General features: G+C 33.7%; 1 protein-coding gene across 9 annotated transcripts in view; it reads left to right on the top strand.

The window, feature by feature from the left end:
• DMD (dystrophin) overlaps window positions 1-21153 on the top strand; it is a 1234381-nt gene that overhangs the window by 522913 nt on the left and 690315 nt on the right. For all 9 annotated transcript variants that reach the window (XM_084305928.1, XM_084305932.1, XM_084305933.1 and 6 more), the window contains 9 exons: window positions 579-724; window positions 1709-1921; window positions 5039-5152; window positions 6703-6858; window positions 8505-8675; window positions 9695-9877; window positions 11374-11508; window positions 12275-12424; window positions 18259-18420. In XM_084305928.1, the coding sequence (XP_084162054.1) occupies window positions 579-724; window positions 1709-1921; window positions 5039-5152; window positions 6703-6858; window positions 8505-8675; window positions 9695-9877; window positions 11374-11508; window positions 12275-12424; window positions 18259-18420 (1430 nt within the window). The remainder of the gene's footprint in view (window positions 1-578; window positions 725-1708; window positions 1922-5038; window positions 5153-6702; window positions 6859-8504; window positions 8676-9694; window positions 9878-11373; window positions 11509-12274; window positions 12425-18258; window positions 18421-21153) is intronic.

Here is a 21153-nt window from a genome sequence, read left to right as displayed (position 1 = left end):
GTGTGCATTCCAGATGTTGTCTATTTAATGGCAGCTGTAATGTTGTTGTAAGAAGCACAGTGCAATAAAATTCAGCTTTAACGTAGAAGAGAGATTCATCTTCTAAGCTTTTAACAGATGTCTTAAACAGAACATTTTACTTGAAAAGAAGCATTTAACACATGAACACAAGCCATAAAAGGGAATGCTGTTTTCCTACTGTGTTTCTGAAATTAGATTTTGGGTTAAGTACAATGGTTTGTATGTTGATCTCTAAATACACACATTTAAATTTTCTTGTCCATTTAGGTTTTCACGTGACCTAGAACTCAAGAGAGACTCAAATGTTACACAACTAAAGAAATGACCTAGATACCATAAATTTTTGTAAGAGTATATTTAATTCTTCTAAAGTTATCTTCTTCCACAGTTCTTGGAAAAATCTGGAGCTGATGTACTGGGTCTGTTGCAACCTGTTGCAAAACAGCCATTAACTTCAGCAAGGCTAGGTCCTCTACCAAACATCTTCTGTCAACAAAACAATTAATGGAGTGCAAAATGATTTTATTTCTTTCCTTTTTCTTCCCCGCTGAATGTAGTTTTTGACAGTTTGCCTCCAGCACACTATAAAGAGACAGTGACTACTATACTTTCATGGATCCAGCAGTCAGAAACTAAACTCTCCATACCTCAGGTTGCAGTTGCTGAATATGAAATCATGGAGCAGAGACTCAGGGAGCTCAAGGTGAGTGTTCAGACTGTGGAAAGAATGTCTCAAAAGAAAAATTAAGAGTAACAGAATCATAAATTGTCATGAGTTGAAGCTTGTCAGCTGTTGAAGCCTGTGGATCTTGAGCGATTTATACCCAAGGGCTGCAGAAGACAGTGGATACTTGCTTCTGTCATTTCCTAAAAGTTAAAGGAGTGAAAATATTATTCATCATTGAAACCAATTATATAAAATATTGAGTATGTTAAGGAAAAGCCTTTGTTTGTCCTCATGATATATAGAATATTCCTTTGATGGTGGCTCTAGTCATTAAGAATAGATTTAGCTCATTTCATTTTCTGGTGTTCACATGAAAACATATGTACTTTGCAAAATGCAGCATGTGCATCATCAGATTTCCTGTCAGGTTTACAAGCAGACACAAATATGGGACAAGTTTTGCCACCGGGTACAAACTTTACCTTCATTTCAATGTCTGATATTGCCTTACAGTCTAGTGGCTAACAAGCATGCTGTTTGATGGAACTAGCAATGCACATACAGAAATAGAAAGTAAAATATACAAAGAAAAAGTTAGATGCAGCAAATATTGGTAAGAATTTGAAAAGTTTTAACAAGTTATAAAAGACTTTAAATCATAAAAGCAATTCTAAGTTTATTATTTTTCTCCATGTATAGTTTGATTCTTTTAAAGTGTAGTCATTAGGACCATAGTAAATTCCTATCTCAAGTTAGTGAAGTGTATGTGGATCAGCTCCATTAACAAGTATAAACAAGTCTGGTTATATTATCAGTTAAACTAAAGATTCTGCAATGTAGTTTGTGTGAGAAAAGCAATTCCAAATAGCCTAGTAGTATATCATTGGAAGTTTTAACAAAGATGTTTTAGCATTTAGAGTTTTCAGTCCTTGCTCCAGCAGTCTCTCTTATGGCTGTGAAAAATTTGTTCAGAATTGTCCAATACATGAATTGAAATACTATTTGCTGGTTATATCATAGGCTCTACAAAGTTCTCTGCAAGAGCAGCAAAAAGGCCTGAACTATCTCAATACAACTGTGGAAGACTTGTCCAGGAAAGCCCCTGCAGAAGTCAGCCAGAAATATCGGTCAGAGATTGAGGTGATCGTTGGCCGCTGGAAGAAATTGTCATCACAGCTGGGGGAACATTGCCAGAAACTTGAGGAGCTTATGACTAAACTCCAGCGATTCCAGGTTAACCAACCTTTTTCAGCTTCAGCTATTGTTGTGGCTTTTGGCCATAGGAAATGCATAGAATGTATTTATACACCTCAAGAAAATAACAATAAAATTAAGTATCAAAGGAGCACATGAAGCTAACGTATTAAAATGGTCACTTGATTTTGGTGGGTCCAAGATTTGACTTTAAGTTCCAATTTTGTGTCTGTTTCTGCCCATGTATTCTAATGGTAAAACTTAACTTTGATTTCAATGAAATTGTTACTAATATTCCTCTACTTACTTTTTCAATGTAGCTGAAGTGCTTTTTTTTATGCAGCTGAAGTAGCTTTAACCATATTGACTTTAATAGATTCATTTACATGGTTAACATCATTTGTTGTATGGTAGTATTTTGGCAGTGGTTGCCAAAAATTGGAAGTGTACATGACTTAGAGAATTATTTGATTTTTAGGTATTCAGAATGACAGCATTGGACCCGTATATATATATATGGTATATATGGTGTATATATATATGTTATATATATGTGTTAGATACATATGTGTGTTATTCAAGCTATATATATATATACATATGTACCATATATATATATGTACCATATATATACGCTGTATATATGTGTGTGTATATATATAGCTGTATATATATGCCGTGTATATACATATTTACAAGCTTTGAAATAGATCAACTTTTAATATATTCTTCTTTTGTTTACATATAATTTCAAGGGACATGTTTCAAAGCAATTCAAATTAACTGGTCACAAAAATTGAAAAAGTTATTTATATGGTTTGGGGTATGTTTTTCTCTCATCTTCCTTTCCCTCTCCCCCGTAAGAACTCTTACATAGTCATAGAGGATATGGCAAAGAAAATTCTGAAGGCTGAAGTCCTGCAGACATACCCAAAACCATATCCTCAAAGTTTGTCTCTCCTCAGTGTTCTCTTTTCTATATTTCTTCTATTTACAATACCAAATATTTCAGTCCTTGTCCTTGTTTTGCTGGTAATAAAGCATGATGCATGAGTAGTTCCATGTTATGAATAATAATAAAAGAGCATATGAGCTGAAATTGTTTAATTCAATTAATTGCTTAATTCAATAGAGTTGTAAAGGTATTCTTACACTTCTGCTTTTGTGCAGAAAAAAAAATCAGAGTAGAAATAAATGCTCATTATTTGTTACTTTTTAAGTGTTTAGATAAGCAAAATGAACATAAAAAGAAAAAAGGAGGGAGACATCTTACCATTTATAATATAGCTACTGTGCTATAGTAACTCCAAATTATAACTTGTTTCCATAGCTACATCTCTAAAGTTCAAGTCTGGCCATGCATTGGGGTTTAACAGTGTGGTCGGTTAGCAGCCAGATGCCCACTCAGCTGCTCTCTCACTCACCATCCTCAAAAGGACATGTGGACAAAATAGGATAGAAAGTTCTTGAGATAAAGACAGGAAGATCACTCACCAGTTACTCTCAGGGACAAAACAAACATGTCAGTAAAAATAGTTTTGGGTAGTGAGAAATGAAAATTAAACTTAAAACAACACCTTCCCCTCTGCACCCCTGGCTTTTTCCTAAAATAAATTGATAAAATCGGTGTTGATAGATAAAATGCATTTCCAGTCTAATTCAAAATTCAGGCTATACATTTGATCTTCATTGCTAGTTGGAGACTGATTCTTTTTAAAATAAATTCCGTCAGATCTATATTTTGCAGCACTAATGAATTATATTTTAAGTATTCATGTAAAGGTATTAAATTTTCATCATGAAATATGATTCTGAACTATTTTTACTAAGTGATAATTGAATGCACAGTAGAGACCTCAACTTTGTTTTGTTAATTGCCATTCCGAACTATACCAATAATTTCTGTATGATTATTTTTATTATTTCAATTCATTTTCCATGTTAGCCTGTTGTTATTAGATATATCAAGCACATTTGGAAAATGATTCCTTTCGTTATCTACCATGTAATAGTTGTTAAAGCATTTTGGACACATTTTAAGGCACAGTCTGTGTTCTAATGAAATATCCTTTTTTATGTTTTAATTTAATTTTGCTTTCAGCTTATAATAGTGATATATACTTCACTGTTAACAAAAACAATTTGATGAACAAATACATTTTAATTTCCCTTTGAATTATTTGCCATTTGTCATTTTTATTTTAATATGCATCTGTTTACCTAAGGTAGCGTTTTAAGGTAATTTTAAGTGACATTTTTTTTTAAAGGACAGTTTAAATTTCTCATTGACTGCAAGATTAAATGAAGTCTTTCATCTCTAGGATTGAGCAAAGTTCTCCTGTCAGATCATCAAATCTCATTCTACCTTTTATGGTTTTAGGTTATCTATGTAATGCTTCCTTGTAGAGTTTTTGGATAAGGAACTTTTGTAGAGTTCCTTATTTGCAAGCATTTGATGTTTGTTCAACTTTTTCTTTCTTCTTTTTTTTTTTTTTTTTAAATTAATTGCAAGGCTTAATCAGTAATTTGCTTTCCATATATTTTAATTACAAATATTCTAGTGCTATAGATAGTGAATGAGACACAGTTTCTGAAATCCTCTTTTTGATTCCGTCATTGAGTCATTTCCATTATTTCAGTTTCTGGAGTGAATTTGTTTTTGTTTCCATGACAAGTTTTTTATTCTGAGTAGTGAAGGAACTTTTTTTGTGTTGTGTTCTGGTAGGGAAATAGGCAATAGAACACACAACTTCAAAATGAGCCTGAAATTTAAACTGAACCACAGGAGGTTTTGATAGGTTAGCCTGAATTAATTGCCAAGTAGATGTATTAGTAGTCTGAAGCCATACATGGACCTAATGAACACACGTGCAGCATTTGTGTTTACCAATGATACCCAGAAGGCATAAACTTGACAGACAGAAAGTTGCCCACTTGTAGACACATTGAACTTGGGCAGAAATATTCAGATTGCAGGAGTCCCAAATAAAATTGGTTTTGCTTGTTTGTATTTGCATTTTTCAGAGTACTTTCAAACAGACCAATAATAGCAAAATTAAATTGCAGTGAGTTTTAGTCGTAGTGCCAGAATGAATTAAACTATTGCCAGTTACTGATATTCTGTGATATGCCATAAAATGCCTTTGTAATATACAGAATGACACTAAAACACTGAAGAAGTGGATGGCTGAAGTGGATGTTTTTCTAAAGGAAGAATGGCCTGCCCTTGGTGATTCAGAAGCGCTGGAAAAGCAACTTGAACAGTGTACAGTAAGTATTACCTGTCTGCTTGACAACTATTTCTTCTTTACATGCTTAGCTTATATAGAATTTACACAAATGATTACAATTCCAAAAAAAAAATTCATGTTGTAAGGGGGTTGTCTTTTGCAGTATATTTGAACCTGATTTCCTGTGCCTGAAGGAAAGTTCTATTAAAACGTGGGAAACTTAAATACAGAGAGAAAGTATACAGGGACTGTATCGGTATATATTCATAGCAGGAGCAAAACATTGAACAAGAGGGGACTTGCACAGAATAATAAGTTAGTAGCCTCTTAAAATAGTTGTTTGTTTAGTTTGTTGAGCTTACAAACATTGCATGTGTATTTGCTATGTGCTGTATGACCTGTGTCAGAAGATCTTTTTCTGCATCTACTATTTATACATGATTTACAGACTTTTCTAACTGAACTGAAACAACTTGCAGGTATTGCAAATCATATCCATTTTTCTCACTAAACTTAGAAGTTCCAGGATTTTCTCCCTGTGGAGTTTTAAAGCATCATGAAGTAATGATACATCCTTCATAGGGTTTACAATTTTTTCTGCCTGCCCCAACAGAGTGTGTAAGAGTAGTGAATCTTGTAACCCATAATAATCCCTGGCTATGTTCAATGGAATTTACAAGTTCTGTAAATGTTCTGGCAGGATGTGTAAATATTATGAAAGATATATACTGATCTTACAGAACTGCAAGCTCCTCAGCATTACTCCGCTACCCCTTATTTAAATAAAAATTGTTATAAATTGTATGGAACAACTCTTACCTTTTACAGAGTTGTGAATTACATGCAGCTGGTTTAGTTGCATAAATATTAGCCTGTAATGTCAATTGAATAAGAAAATTACCAAAATCGTCATCACCATTTGCACTATTACACTTGGAACTTTTTCTGCTATATAGTAAACCCAGGTAACATCTGAAGGACTAAAGAATGCCTTACAAAGTAAAATTGAAGGTGGCAAGTTAGAACTACCTCAGGTTTTAAATAATATTCAACTGCAATAAAATTCTAATAACTAGAAATAACTTGAGGACATCACTGTTCAGATCATTCTAAGGAAACTATCAGGTGAATTATCAACCCAAGGGTAATGCGTAGTTAGTAAGATAGCTTAAAATAGTAAGTAAGATAGCTTAAAGTAAATTTCCACCATTATAATAGAATGTTCTTTCACAAATACAAATAAACGATCTAGACATTGTAATAGATATACATTGTGCGTAAAATTATATATAGTGTATATGCATATATATACACTATATGTATGTATATATAATGTGTAGTATATGTATATATAAAACCTTATATTCCGTATTTTGCAAATGTACTTTATGTGATACAGAATAGCTTACTACATTATGGTTGCTCATTCATTTTTATTTATTTTCATAGTGAAGCCTGTAAATTGTGCTCATTTGGTTGGAGATCTGGACATGTCAAAATCTCACGTAGAAACATTTTGTTAAGAATAGTATACATGTAAATGCACAATTGTGTGAAAGCTGTTTGCCTGATCTTCTGTTATTCCTTTAGGCTTTAGTAAATGATATCCAGACAATCCAGCCTAGCTTGAACAGTGTTAATGAGGTTGGGAAGAAAATGAAGAGTGAAGCAGAGCCAGAATTTGCTTCCAGAATAGAGACAGAACTAAAAGAGCTCAATGTTCAATGGGAACATATTTGCCAACAGGTAACAAGTCTCATTCTGTGACTGGTTCTTTTTTAATTAATAATCAGATTTCTCATTGGCAGAATTTGTCTTTCTATGCATATCCAGTAGATAGATTTAGAGGAAACCAAAGAAAATCCAAGATGGTGATTAATGCTTTGAGATATATGAAATATCTCAAGTTTTTTGTACAGATGCTAAGGAATGTAAGGGTCTCAGTTATTTTGAAATAAGAAATGAAACTTTCTGAAAGATGGAATTCAGAAGATATGCTGTGCTCCTTACAGACAGAGAAATAGAGACTATATAAATTACTATACATGTGCAAAATACCATTCTTACACTTTTCTGAGAAACACAGTTATAAAAAGTTGATCTTGGAAATCTCTAAGACATTTTATTGACCCTGTTCTGTAGTCTTTCCCATTTGACAAGTGTAAAGTTTTTAATTGCTTTTTTTTGGTAATATTAATATACCAGATATCTTTGCACTTCTTTGAAAGAAAATTCAAATATAGCCTTGTAAGTTTACAAGTCTGCTACAGTTTTATTCTGACTTCCCTGATAACTTTTTTGTGTAATAGTTCCGTTCAATACACTGCACAAATTAATGCGTCTCAATAAGCATTTCTCATACAACTTCTTCAGTAACAGCTATTAAAACATGTGAGAACTAGTAAATATAAAAATCAGATTGGATTGTGCTGATTTCTTGAAAGGATTTTGAAAAGTCAGCTTGAGTTAATATACATGCAATTAATACAATTGTGAGAGCTAACAGTCAGTATTCAGATACTTTTGTAGATGATAGAAGATTACTTTCTCTTCTGGTACTGTAACTGAGAAAGAGGCAATTTTGCAGGACCCCATGTTCTGCTTTCACACTTGTTGGATGTGACCTTTTTCTTATTACCCTGTTTTGCCCTGTAAAACAACATTTGTGTAGAACAATTTTTAACAGACAGTACTCAAGGATGGGTAACCAAACCAGTAACAGTCAGAAACTTAGGCCAAATACTAAAGCACTTTCCTCCTGATTATACTGATGCTAAGTAGCATCACTGCTCACGATATTGGTGTGATCACCTCTGCATACCCAGTTCTGAAAATGACACCGTGGCAACTAGCTATTTTTGTTGCAAACTTCTTTATACTGAGAAAGATGGCTCAGTCACTGCTGTCAGTTATGGACAATTTTGGTAGGCTGATGCACAATTCTATAAATGGCAATATAGTACAAGTTATATGACCTCAATATAGTGATAATGATTGGCAAAGGATTTAATGAAAGTTTTGTTTGTTTGTTTGTTTTGTTTTGTTTTGTTTTTTCACTCTAAGGTAAATATTTTCCTCCAGTAGAAATTTCCTTTTTTACTTACGTCTCTTTAGGATATACACTTTTCTGAGGCACCCAGTAATGACTTGATCAGCAAGAGTAAACTATGCATATTGTTTGTTTTATTCTCTAACTGGTCGCATTCAAACTGGCTAAAAGGTCATCTGAGGCTCAAGGTGCTCTAGTTTCATCCTTGGGTGTACTTCCATACTTTCAAGGGTGTACTGTCTCATTTACAGCTCTAAGCATAGGATTTAAATTGATTCTTTTCAGGATAAAGTACTGTTAATTTTGTTCAGTAGTCTTGCTTCACACGTTTTCTTTCTTAAAGGCCTATGCTAAGAAGGCAGCATTAAAAGGTGGTTTGGATAAGACTGTGAGCCTCAGAAAGGATTTGTCAGAGATGCATGAATGGATAACACAGGCTGAAGAAGAATATCTGGAAAGAGATTTTGAGTATAAAACACCGGATGAATTACAGAAAGCTGTTGAGGAACTGAAGGTAAAAGATGAACAAAGACCTTGAAAAGTTTTTAAAGTTCATTTTGAAGCTTCTGACATAACAAAAGTCTACTCTTTGATATAGAAAAGCGCCTTTTGATATCTACTTGTTAGCCTGAAATTTAAAGCAGTAGGTGTCTTCAAGTAATTTCTGTTTGGAATATGTTTGAAGATATTTAAACTGTCACAGTACTTCTTAGCTAGTTTGTTGTTGTTGTTTTATTGGATACTTGAGTAAGTAACATCATGTTACTTAAAAAGAAATTCCCAAGAATCAGATGTTAGCAGCAGTTAAGTGATAGATAGAGTGAAATTAGTTTTATGTTTTGTTTATGGGAGAGGAAGGGAGAGAGAGAATTAATGATTTAGGACGTCAGGATGCATTTTGGTATATACTGTTAATTTCTTTAAAAATGGTATATTTTGTCTCAAATAATGTTTCTTTCTTGTGGGATGAATGTGGTCTTCGGACAAACACAATAATTTGTAATTAATGCTCAAGAATACTCTTGCTCAATCACTGGATGTGGGCTTGATTTTTATTTTATAGGTGAATTGTTTGGTCTGTACTATTCAGGAATGCAGATTACATGGCCTAAATGATTAAACCCGGTCAAATGAATTTGCAACACAACAGATTTTTTCATCTGCAGTTTGTAAAGTTTTATGGCAAAGGTATTTGGAACATTTCTTGGGAAAAAATAAAAAAAAATTAAAAAATAATTTAAAAATCACTTTTCTGAAAACTCTAGAAAACTAAGTACTTGTACAAAGGTATATTGTAAATGTCAGAAATGTAAATTGCAATGAGTACTGTGTATTGCCAGAAAATGAAAAAAATGGGTTTTTTGGATGCATTCAAGATCACAGCAGAAAGTCTGGGAATTAATTAGCTGTTGGATGTGTCTTTTTTGTTTGTTCATTTGTTTGTTTGTTTTTCCTTGTGACAGATGATTGTGAAGGAGTTATTTGAAATCTGCTTCCTTCTCAAACCTATTTATTTATTTATTATTTTTACAGAGAGCAAAGGAGGAGGCCATGCAGAAAGAAGTGAAAGTGAAGCTTATTACTGATTCTGTGAATAATTTTATAGCAAAGGCTCCACCTGCAGCTCATGAAGCTTTGAAAAAGGAACTTGATGTTCTAATTACCAACTACCAGCGACTATGCAGCAGATTGAATGGAAAGTGCAAAACTCTGGAGGTTGGATATCTTGTCTATCATTACATTTATAGCCATTCTAGCCCCAGAACTAAGGTAGAGAATGAAGGTGTATTATTGTATGGGATCATGAGTAGCCCAAGGCTTTCCTGAGTGTATGAGTCATATACTAAATACCACATGTTTTGAGAATCGTATGTGCTAGAGAGTCTGACCTACAGTCTGCCAAATGTATCCCAATAAAATTATTATAACTTCTACTAACAAAACAGGAAAAAATAAAAGATGATTTATGGATATTTAAACATTTTGCTTATAATATAAAGTGCCATTTTTATCTGCTTATTTAAGGATCTTCGGGTACTGGAAAATGTTAAATGTTAAACAGTAGGAGAATAAGAACACAATTTAATCTTACAACATTGTGTTTTGTACTCTAGCATTTAAGTTGTCTATAAATCTGTTATGATTTAACTCATCAGGCAGCTACGCACTACAAAGTCAAGTCATTTGCTCACACCCCTGCAGTGGTATGGGGGAGAGAATTGGGGAGAAAAAAAAAAAGTAAAACTTGTGAGTTGAGATAAGAGCAGCTTAATAGGAAAGAAAATAAGAGGGGGAGGAGGGGGAGAACAAAATATGATGCACAACACAGTTATTTACCACCAGCTGACTAGCCACTAGTCAGCCCATCCACTAACCACTCCCCAGGCAAGGGGAGCCCCCTCTGCCAAGTTCCGCCAGTTTTATTGTTCAGCATGACACCATATGGTATGGAATATCCCTTTGGTTGGTTTAGGTCAGCTGTCCTGGCTGTGTCCTATCCCAGCTTCTCGTGCACCTCCAGCCTCCTCGCTGGCAAGGCTACACAAGAAGCAGTAAAGTCTTTGCCTTAGTATAAGCACTGCTCAGCAACAATTAAAACATAGGTGTGTTGTCAACATTATTTTCATCATAAATCCAAAGCACAGCACCATACCATCTAGTGTGAACAAAAACCAGCTGAACCAGTACACATTTATACTAAATGTAGTTGAGAATTAATTTCTGTAGAGATTTTGGTCAGAATTCCTTAAAGCTGTGTTTTTAGATATTTTATTAATCTGTGCTTTAAGTAATTAATGCACAGACTATATATGCAACTTAACTTCATCTTTTAATAGAAACATAAACTTCTAACATGAATCCTTAAAAATCTGATAATTTGTATATTTAGAACTAATAAGAAAATTTTACAGAAAAGCATATGAAACAGAAAAACGTAATGAAACAGAAAATATTCAAGTTGTGTTTTGCAGAAGCATTTGTTTATTTGTATTATCGTCTGTGATTTTGTCCTGTTTAATCAAAATGTTTTGGCTGTGTATTGTATTTATTTGGAATCCACAATTACTGGAAAAAATCAACTCTATGGCACTATAACCATCAGACATTGTGGTGTCTTGGGAATGAAGCATGCAATGTTTTCAGTGTTCTAAAAAGTGAAATTGGCTGTTATATCTTCAATCTCAATAAACATTATTTTTTTTCTCCTTCAGGAAGTATGGGCATGTTGGCATGAATTATTGTCATATTTGGATGCAGAAAATAAATGGTTGAATGAGATGGAATTGAAACTCAAGGCAACTGAAAATATCCAGGGAGGTGCAGAAGAGATTTCTGAGTCCCTAGATGTAAGTGGTGTCTTTAATAATGCCAAATCACATGTACTCCTAAACTGTAAATCACATTATATTCAAAACAAACTACAAACTACACTATTACACAAACAAAATAAAGAATATTTGGAAAGTCCTGTGTTGTAACTTGATTCGACAAATCAGGTTTTGAATTCAGATCCACCTAAGTGAAATGAAGTAATTGAACATGTTACACCTGATGTCATACACAATTTTTGGTGATAATAATATCTATGTTTTAAAAAGCAGCCTCTCTTAAGTCAATTAAAAATATCAAAGGTTAGAGAGAGCAAACTTTCATCCTAGAACTCCAGTTCTGTGTATTATTACTTCCTCCCCCTCCCCCTTTTTTTCCCGTGTGGAACCTTTCAAATTTTTAGAAATTCAGTTAATACTCTAAGTGACTCAAAATGCAAAATACATTTGTATTTTCTTTCTGCCATAGAACTTCATCCACCAAGAAATTCAAGCAAATTTTTTATACTTAAGTACACAAAAACTGCCACTGAACTCATTGAGCATATTCCACATGCTTGAAATGAATCACTCAATTTATTTCTTTATGTTTTCTGATTATAGTAATAGGGTAATACAGGCTATTTGTTTTCAAGAACAGAGGATATTGACATTTTTGTCCTTCCTGTCTACTTTAATTGTGAATGAAAAGTGAATTCCCTTCCATTTTTAAGTGGAATTATGATTGTTCTGTAGAGTTTTATTATCAGAAAGGATATCAATCTACTTTTTGACCTTGTTTCAGTCTTTGGAACGTTTGATGAGACATCCAGAAGATAATCGCAATCAGATTCGGGAATTGGCTCAGACTTTAACTGATGGTGGAATCTTGGATGAACTGATCAATGAAAAACTTGAGAAGTTCAATACTCGATGGGAAGAGCTGCAGCAGGAAGTATATTTAATGATTGACCTTTTCTCTCATTAAAAAGTCTAACACCACTAAAAAAAAAAAAAAAAAAAAGTCAGTGTAGTTCCTAAGCAATGCAAAAATATTGACTTATTTTAGAAGTGGACTAATTGTATAAGTGTGGTGCGTTAATTCCGAAGCACTACATGGCTGTTTGCTCACTCCTCTGGTGCCATGGATGAGACAACCAGAAAAGGCAAGGGAAACTTGTGGGTTTAAAAAAAAGGTAATTTAATAAGTAATAATAAAAAAAAAAAAAAGAAAAACAAGTGATGAACAAAAGTTTGGGAAAAAATTCCCCCCGTTCTATTCAATGACAAAGAGGAATACCTCTTTGGTCAATTCAGGTCAGTTTACAAAGGAGTAAAGTGGCAAAAATGAGGATAAACTCTAAATAAACGCAGAACATCCTTACAGGATACCTAGTACAGTTACCTAGTACCTAGGCAGTTAAATTGAAAGAAGTGTTCACTATATATACATGAAAAGTGATATTAATGGAGGACAATGAGTCCTGACTTCATATATGAAATTACAATTTATGAGTTAATTGTTAGTGCTCAGAAGGAAGATTTTGTGGTTATGAAAAGAAATATCAAGAAGTCATCTCAGTAGATGGTAAAAAATGACAAAGAAATTATTAGGGAAAGAACTAGGAAAGAAATCAGAGACCCTCATTATGACTGGAATTAGAACGCATTAAAAAATGAGCTACAAAGGCAACCAAAAGTAACTTGGGTTCAATGGCATGTGATGTATATGGAAAAAAATTGGAAAATTTGTGAGCAAATGATAATTATTCCTACAACAAGGATAACTTTTTTTTTTTCTAAGTATTAAGGAACGGGCCTCAGCTGTTCTGAGCTTAAACTTGAAGGACAGGGAGAGAAAGAGCCTGGTTCCCTTTACTGAAGTCTTTCTTGTTCCATATTTTTCTGGACAGTGTCCTAAGGAAAAAAAAAATAACATAATTTTCTGTATACTTTTTTTTTTTTTTTTTTTTTTTTTCTTTTCATTACCAAACTTCTGCTTAAATCATAGAATCATAGAATTGCTTGAGTTGGAAGGGACCTTAAAGATCATCTAAGTATCTACCATGGGGCTGATACTTACCTTCGAATTCTGCTTCTTAGTCCCTGTTTTTTTCCTGACTTGGTGGAGAAAACTGGGAATATACAGAGGATTTCTGGTGTGTGAAAACAGAACTTTCACATACTCTTGCTGAGTGATGGATGAATAGTATCCAGTCTTCACAATAATAAGCATTAAATAAAAAATCATGTTAGCTGTAGGGGTTAATTTGAAAAGTACAATATATATTGTGAATATGTACTGACCAGACTTCCAGAGACAATTTTGATGGCTATATAGACAAAATATATTAGAAATGTATTCACTGCTTTCCAGTTTGAATAAGGACAGAAAAGTGGGAGGGGGAGAAAGCCTCCTCCTTCTTGGAAGGCTAATCTGATGTTCAGCTGTCAAATACTAATGGTGAGATCTGTATATGTGTATCAGAGAGTAAAGAAACTATTTCAGTCGCAAGTGACTCAATCACACTGCTTCTTTATCATATGAATACCTCTTTTCTGCAACAAAATGTTTTATTAATTTTTGCAGTGGAGTCTTGCATGCTCTGTTTCATAGATTCCTGGCACTGAATTTTCTGTGCCATTTGTGTAGCTCTGTTGAAATCCAAGCAATATGCACTCTCCTTGCATAAGAATACATTGCAGGAATATAACAACACAATGCAGCTTGTGTTCAAGGTCGCTTCTACTTCAGACCAGCTAGTAAACTATCCTAATGTTAAATATTCTAGGTTATTTATTTTATTTAATTAATTACACAGATAATTACAAAGACAATAAGCTCATGCGCACAGAAGCTGGTAGGTGAAATTTTTATTCACTGCTAATAGAGCAACCAAACCAAACCTTTGGCAGTGAATTGTGCTGCATCACTACTGAGATACTCCTTTTTAAAGGCAAATCAAGGTTTTATGTTTGTATGCCTTATCTTCTTCTTTAGTTAACAAAGAGAATATGTTTAGTTTACTTTTGAACACCTGGGACTGGTCAATAAGCAACATACACCCTATCTTTACTTTTCAAGGACTGATTCACTTACAAATATATATATATTGTATCTATGAAACACTATTGCCTGAAGAAATTCAAACTAATGTTGCAAGTGGCTGTAACGTTAAAAACAATTTAGATCCTGCCCAACAAACTCCAGAAATATCAGATAGGTATTCTTGAGACTATGCTTGCAAAAACCTGTAAAAAATGTTTTCTGTATGGTGTTTACACTGCATTCATTTTTTATTCTTGGGGATTGTTTCTTAAATTCTTTTAGGACTCCCTCCAAGATTACACTTACATCAAATATCACACATTCATGATTTCTTGCAGTTTTCCCATTTTCTTCTTCTCTCAAGAGGAGAAAAAAAAAATCTTTGTGACCCATATCCACATGATTATTATGAAGAGGGCTTCTTCTACAAGGCACAGAGAGTACCTGGTGGTAATCTAATGAGATAAAGAAATCCTCATTGGTATAATTTGCACTTTTGGACTACATCTAATCAAAGATGAAAATCATTTTGGTGTTGAAGTGTCAAATATTTATAGTGAGTTATTTTAAAAACACACTGTGAAATATTCCTAGAATTTGCAGAGAGTTTTTTTTCTAGCTTGAATGGTATAAAAAAAAATTCCTGTGCCCAAAATGAATAGCTAGATTTTTTATGTTCTAATATGTTTTTTTGTGTGTGTGTTCTAATATATTTAGCCACTAATCCACTCTGATTCTAAACTAAAAGTGGAGATTAATGTATTAACAATTTCATGAAAAAAAATACAGAGATGTTGTAATGTATCTCAATCACAAAAATCCATAAGAAACTGTAGAGCCTTTGGTTAAAAAAAAAAAAAAAAAAAAAAAAAAAAGTCTATGAATACTTTAATACTTTTTCTCTTTTCCTTCCTAACAGAAGGTTTTTTGTTTTGTGTTTTTTTTTGTTTGTTTTGTTTTTTGTTTTTTAATTTGTTTTTATTTTCCTTGACAGCTGTCAACATTTCACTGGCTCAGAAATAAGTAAACAGTTGGTTATTTTCCTGAGATTTCCCATTTAGCAATTAACTGTCACACACTTGCCCTTAGAGACTAAGCCTCCAGCTTTATTGACTATGATCTGATAGCAGAACTAGAACTTCCTGTTATGTCTTCAGACCCATTTATAAAGCGTGGTGTTAAACTGTCTTATTTCCTCTTCAGACTAAAAGAAAGCCAATGTTCTTTCACTGAAATAAAAAATAATAGCTAATCATAATAATTTTAAAATTTTAACTGTGTATATATAAACAGTTTCAAATTTCATATAGCTTTTTAAAAACATGCACATGCAAACACTTGAAGTTTTAACGACAAATATGAAACTCAAGTTCGTAGGTGTGTACTATGTCTGCCCCTTTTAGAAAAGTACCATTAGTATCTTTTCTACTGTCAAAGAAAGAATAAAACTTCTCCACAATGTTGCATCCTTCTTGATTGAATTGATAAGTATTCTGCAGTGCCAGTGACTTCCAGGGACCTACTCAGTGAACAGGATTAAGTTCTTGAGTCACTTGATACACACTGGAGAAATATCTTACATTGTGTCACACTTATTTGACTGTATAGTACTTTTCATAACATTGTGAAGACTCCTTGGTTTCGTTTACAGTGTAAATTAATCAGGGTCACAGCACAGGCTTGTTACTCCATACAATGTAAACATTGGTTCATTCTCAGTGAGTGTCACATGGCTCTCTGAGATGGTGAGTGAGCACAGTTTAGGTGAGGGTGCAGAACAGTTCTATTCAGTACAGCAAATGTATTGAGTGAGGACATTTAGCCATTAGGACATTTATGACATTATTAATCATGTTAATTGCCTGCAAGGCTGAAGGACAGGTCCTCAACTATTTTAGCCTCCCTGTCAGGCTGCTTATCAGTATTTTGAATAAAATCATAGAATAACAGAATATCTGAGTTAGAGAGGACCCATAAGGATCATTGAGTCCAACTCCTGGGGCCCTGAAGGACCACACCAAACATATATTTATATATCAAACTATGTGTCTGAGAGTGTTGTCCAAACACTTCTTGAAGTCTCACAGGCTCAGTGCTGTGCCCTGGGGAGTCTGTTGCAGTGCCCAGTCACTCTCAAGTAGCAAACCTGAGTACTGTACTGGGGAGTAACTCTGGTTCACTGGTTCATTTGGTGGGATAGTAACACCTTAGTGGCTCAGGTGCTTCCATTAACACTGACAGCATGTGTCCAATATGTAAAGCTGCTCAGTTCCACAGAAGGCTTCTGGATCTGGCAGTGATACAAGATTATCTGATCAGATGTTTTAAAATAGCACAAAGCAGCTTACAAACACAAATATAGTAAATACTGGTTGAATCCCTATTCTTTAACTAATGCCAACAGCTAGCAAGAATGCTCACAAGAAGTATTCTTCATTAAATATGAAGCTCTATAAGAATTGAGGCTCCATGAAGAAGGTACAGATATATCAAGAATTCTCACTGAATTACTGAGAGATATTTTTGTTCAAAGCAAGAGCTTTGTAATACCTATGAAATCAAATTGAAGAATAGCTGTCTCACCAGTGAGGAAAAGTGTGATTTGACTTGAAAAATGGCCAGACACGTAGCAAATTATTTAAAGAGTACTTTCTTCCTCTCTCCTCTTTTGATTCATGTCAAAGAGAGTTAGTCACTTTTTTCCATGGTCAGCAATATGACTGTACAGAGAAAAACTGTATTAAATTTGAGATTGCTGATAGTTGTTATGTGCTTTGTATAAAGCAGAAATTCTGCTAGGTTTAAGGTAAAAAATGAGAGAGCAGGTGAATGAAATTATGGAGAAAGTGCCAGGTTGTTTATTATGAATTAATTACCACGTTATATTGTTACAAATAATAACTAAAGCTAACCAATTTATGTCAAGTGCTTAATACGGTATTTTTTATGGACAGATTAGAAAAATAATTTATTGTTCTGACTTGGTAAACCACAAAGGCAACTTCTTTAAAAGGAAATGACCCCCCCCAAAAAATAAATAATAAATATAAATATATATATATATATATATATATATATATATATATATAAACGGTGATGATAGGTAATCCACTGGGGTACTGATGGTGGCATAGAAGCAAGAGTCAACTTACTAGGCCGAAAAAGACTCTGGTTAGAATGATAATCGACTGGGAAAGCTCTCAGTCAAGACAAGGATCCATCTCTATTTTCAGAATAGGAATTGCCTGTGTTCCAGAAAGCTATTTATACTTCATGTATGAGAGCTCCTTCTCAAGAGAGCTTTTATCTCACTGAAGTGGATTGTCTCAGATGGGATTGTACCCTATTCTCAGTAAACAAAATCTCTTGAACTATATAATAAGATCAGGAGGACTGCTATACCTCAGAATGAAAGACTGAACTATCAGGATGGTTTTATTTTGCAGCTTTGCCTACTTCCATTTGCTATAGAAATCCTCAGTGCAGGGTCTTGCATTTTTTATAGCTTGTCTATGCAGTCTAGGATGTTTTTGGTTGTTGTTTACTTCTTAGTAAAAAGAACTGAATGAGTGGCAAAAAGATGCGCAATTTATCATATAAAAAGGTGGACGAGCACAAGTGATGAGTACTATTTTTTATTTTTAGCCTGCATTTTGGCAGAAAAAAAAAAAAAGTGGAAAAAAATGCATTATGCACATTATTATTGTTATATGTATTGATAATGTTGTCATTGTTTTTAGGCTGTAAGAAGACAAAAGAGTCTTGAACAGAGTATTCAATCTGCCCAGGAGACTGACAAAACCCTCCGCTTAATCCAAGAGTCTCTTGCTGTTATAGACAAACAGCTATCAGCCTACATTGCAGACAGAGTTGATGCAGCACAAGTGCCTCAGGAAGCACAGGTAAGTTATATACAGGTTGAGATGATGTGTTTACCAGTTTTCTCAGTCAGCCACAGAGTATTTGGTTGTCCCTCAGCCTCATGCTACTAAGGGGGATTTGCAACACGATCAGTTTGAAAGTGCAAGTAAATTTTAGGTTGGATTACTTTGAGAAGGTCAACCTAATTCTCTAGTAAATTTGTATTTTCCTTCTGCTTTTTCTTGTATTCCTGTCCAGAAGATGTAAAGAACTGTAAATGTTGTAGAAGACTATGCAGTAACTTTAAAAAGACAAAGACAAAAAATGTGACTTTAAAATCCAGTTCCCATCCCAGAATGAAGGAGCTCATCCTCTTCAATACTCTTAGATGGCTCTTTTACAAAGTTGATTACATGGCCTTGGGATTCTCAATAAATTACTGAAGCATGGACAACATTGATAATTATTTCATAATGTGCACATAAACATATATTGTGTGCATATATTACAATTTTTACAGCACATGTAAGCTGATCAGAATCAGCTTTTCTTATTTCCTAGAAATGGTTTATTGAACCTTTGAAATAAAATTGCACATCTAATTCTCGTTTTTACTTTTTAATTGTTTCCTCTAACACATCTGCCTTATAGCAGCATTAAAATGGTAAGAATGCAAGTTTAAATAAAATCAAGTATCTACAGCATAAAAAACAAAGAAACAAACAAAAAACTATCAGAGTACAACATTATATACAGCAACTTTTCTGTACTTTTCACTTCAAGTTAGGAAGAGAGGTTACAAAAAAATCTACTACAACAACAACAACTACAACTACAGGAAAATTGAAAACAGATGCTTCATAATGATTTCCAGATGAGGCGTTCTTTCTAGCATGCCTGTAGAGCTTAAAATCCTTTTAAAATATGGGTGTCTTGCAAGGAGTAGCTTAGTTACGTTCTTAATTACATTGTGAGCTGAACATATGTAGCCCTGAAAATCATCTTTTATCTCTCTTAAATATAAAAGTTGGCATGTCTTTCGAATTCAAAGGTAGATAGAATTACCTTGCAAATGCTTTTCTTGTGTATGTATGTTTGTAAGCACATACGGGTATTTTTGTGTGTGTAAAGAAGTGATATTTAGAAAACAGGATTGTATTTGCACTGTTTTATTTGAAAATGGTTCTGATTTACTTGCTCCTAACTTACAGACATGTAAAAAAGTGATTAGACAACTTTCTCAGTTTGAATCCTAAGCTGTTAGTTAACAATTGAACTTCTGAAATTATTTTACTCTTTCCTTTAAATGTGAATACAGTAAATGTTTTTTACATGAAACAGGATACAAATCAGCATTCGTTAAAGATGTATTGGTTTAATTTCTCATCTTGTAATTACATAACTCTGCTACATAAGAAAAATTTGATATGAAAATATGCTTTTCTTTTTGGTGTATTTGGACCCTATAAATGTTAACATTTTTCAGTGTTTCAAATATCCCATGGATGCATCTGGTTTATGTGCATCCTCAAATGCAAGTCTGGCAATGATCACAGACTATGTCAAAGGAAGTAATTTCAAACTTCAACAACTGAAGCAGCATAAAACTCAACCAACCTTAATTAGCACACTTTTACACGGGAGAATTTCAGTTCATTACTTTTGCAGAACTTGTTTTTATTCTTGAGATTTTGTTGTCTGATGTTGAATTCACAGGATTATATTGCATGTATAGCCATGTTGGGAAAAAAGATACAAAAAAAAAAAAAAAAAGAAAAAAAAAAAAACACCATAGAGGCTGCTGTTTTTTTCCCTTTCATGTTTTTATTTTAAGTTACAAGCGGAACGTAATGGAAAAAACGTAATTAACAAGTGAACAAATTCAGCGCAAATAATCAAGATCTTTGAAGTTCAGTTGTGAAGTTCTTTAAAATCCTTAGGGGAAAAGGGAATATACAGTCAGGTTTATGCAGGTAAACATACTGAATCATTCCATAAGTGAATGGCTGTCCTAAGCAGTGGCAGAGTAGGCACATTTACTAATTTCCTAAGCCTCTGCTGGCACAGCTCTGTTGTGGAATTGAAAACAGCACATTCATATAAGGCATCCTGCAGTACTGTTCCCCTGTTCCCTGCACAGCTGGACAGGGAGTCTTTGAGTCAGTGATGATGGTTTCTGGGCAGAGGTCAGTTTTATCCGTGCTGAGAGATTTAATGAACTGTTCAGCAATATGTGTTGCATTTCTTAAAAAAAAATTAAAAAAAATCTGGAAGAATTGATGATCTGTTGAGGGCTAGGGAGCTTTGTGTGGCTGGCTCCATGTTTGCTTCAAAAATTCAAACAGTTTAGCGCTTTGATAGGAGGAATAATTTTTGGTTCAGCTAATCAGAAACAAATCTGAGAAAATGAAATTATATTTAGCTCTTTTTAATTGAAATGATCAATTTAGTTTATTCAAAAAGTTGACATAAAGAAAAAGGAGTCTTCAAAGTTAAGTATGTGCTATTCAGCATTCCATCATTTTTGGAATGTAAATTCCATGTGCTTCTTACTCCACCATGTGGCCCTGAGAACTTAATGCTATACAGGCACTGCTACCCAACAGTTTCTACTTAGTGGTTCACTCTAAGGACAACTAAAGATTCAAAGATACAGACAAGACAATTTACAGAAAAAAAAAAAAAAAGGCAGATAAACCATTTCAGATTCCTCAAGGTTTAATTAATAATAATAAAATTAATAATAATAAATGCTAGAGTAAGGTGAATCCTGA

Source organism: Netta rufina (genome assembly GCF_964035555.1).
Source record: "Netta rufina genome assembly, chromosome: 1".
Taxonomy (NCBI): domain Eukaryota; kingdom Metazoa; phylum Chordata; class Aves; order Anseriformes; family Anatidae; genus Netta; species Netta rufina.
Note: the sequence above shows the minus strand (reverse complement) of the source record. Positions and strands in the feature narration are given on the sequence as shown.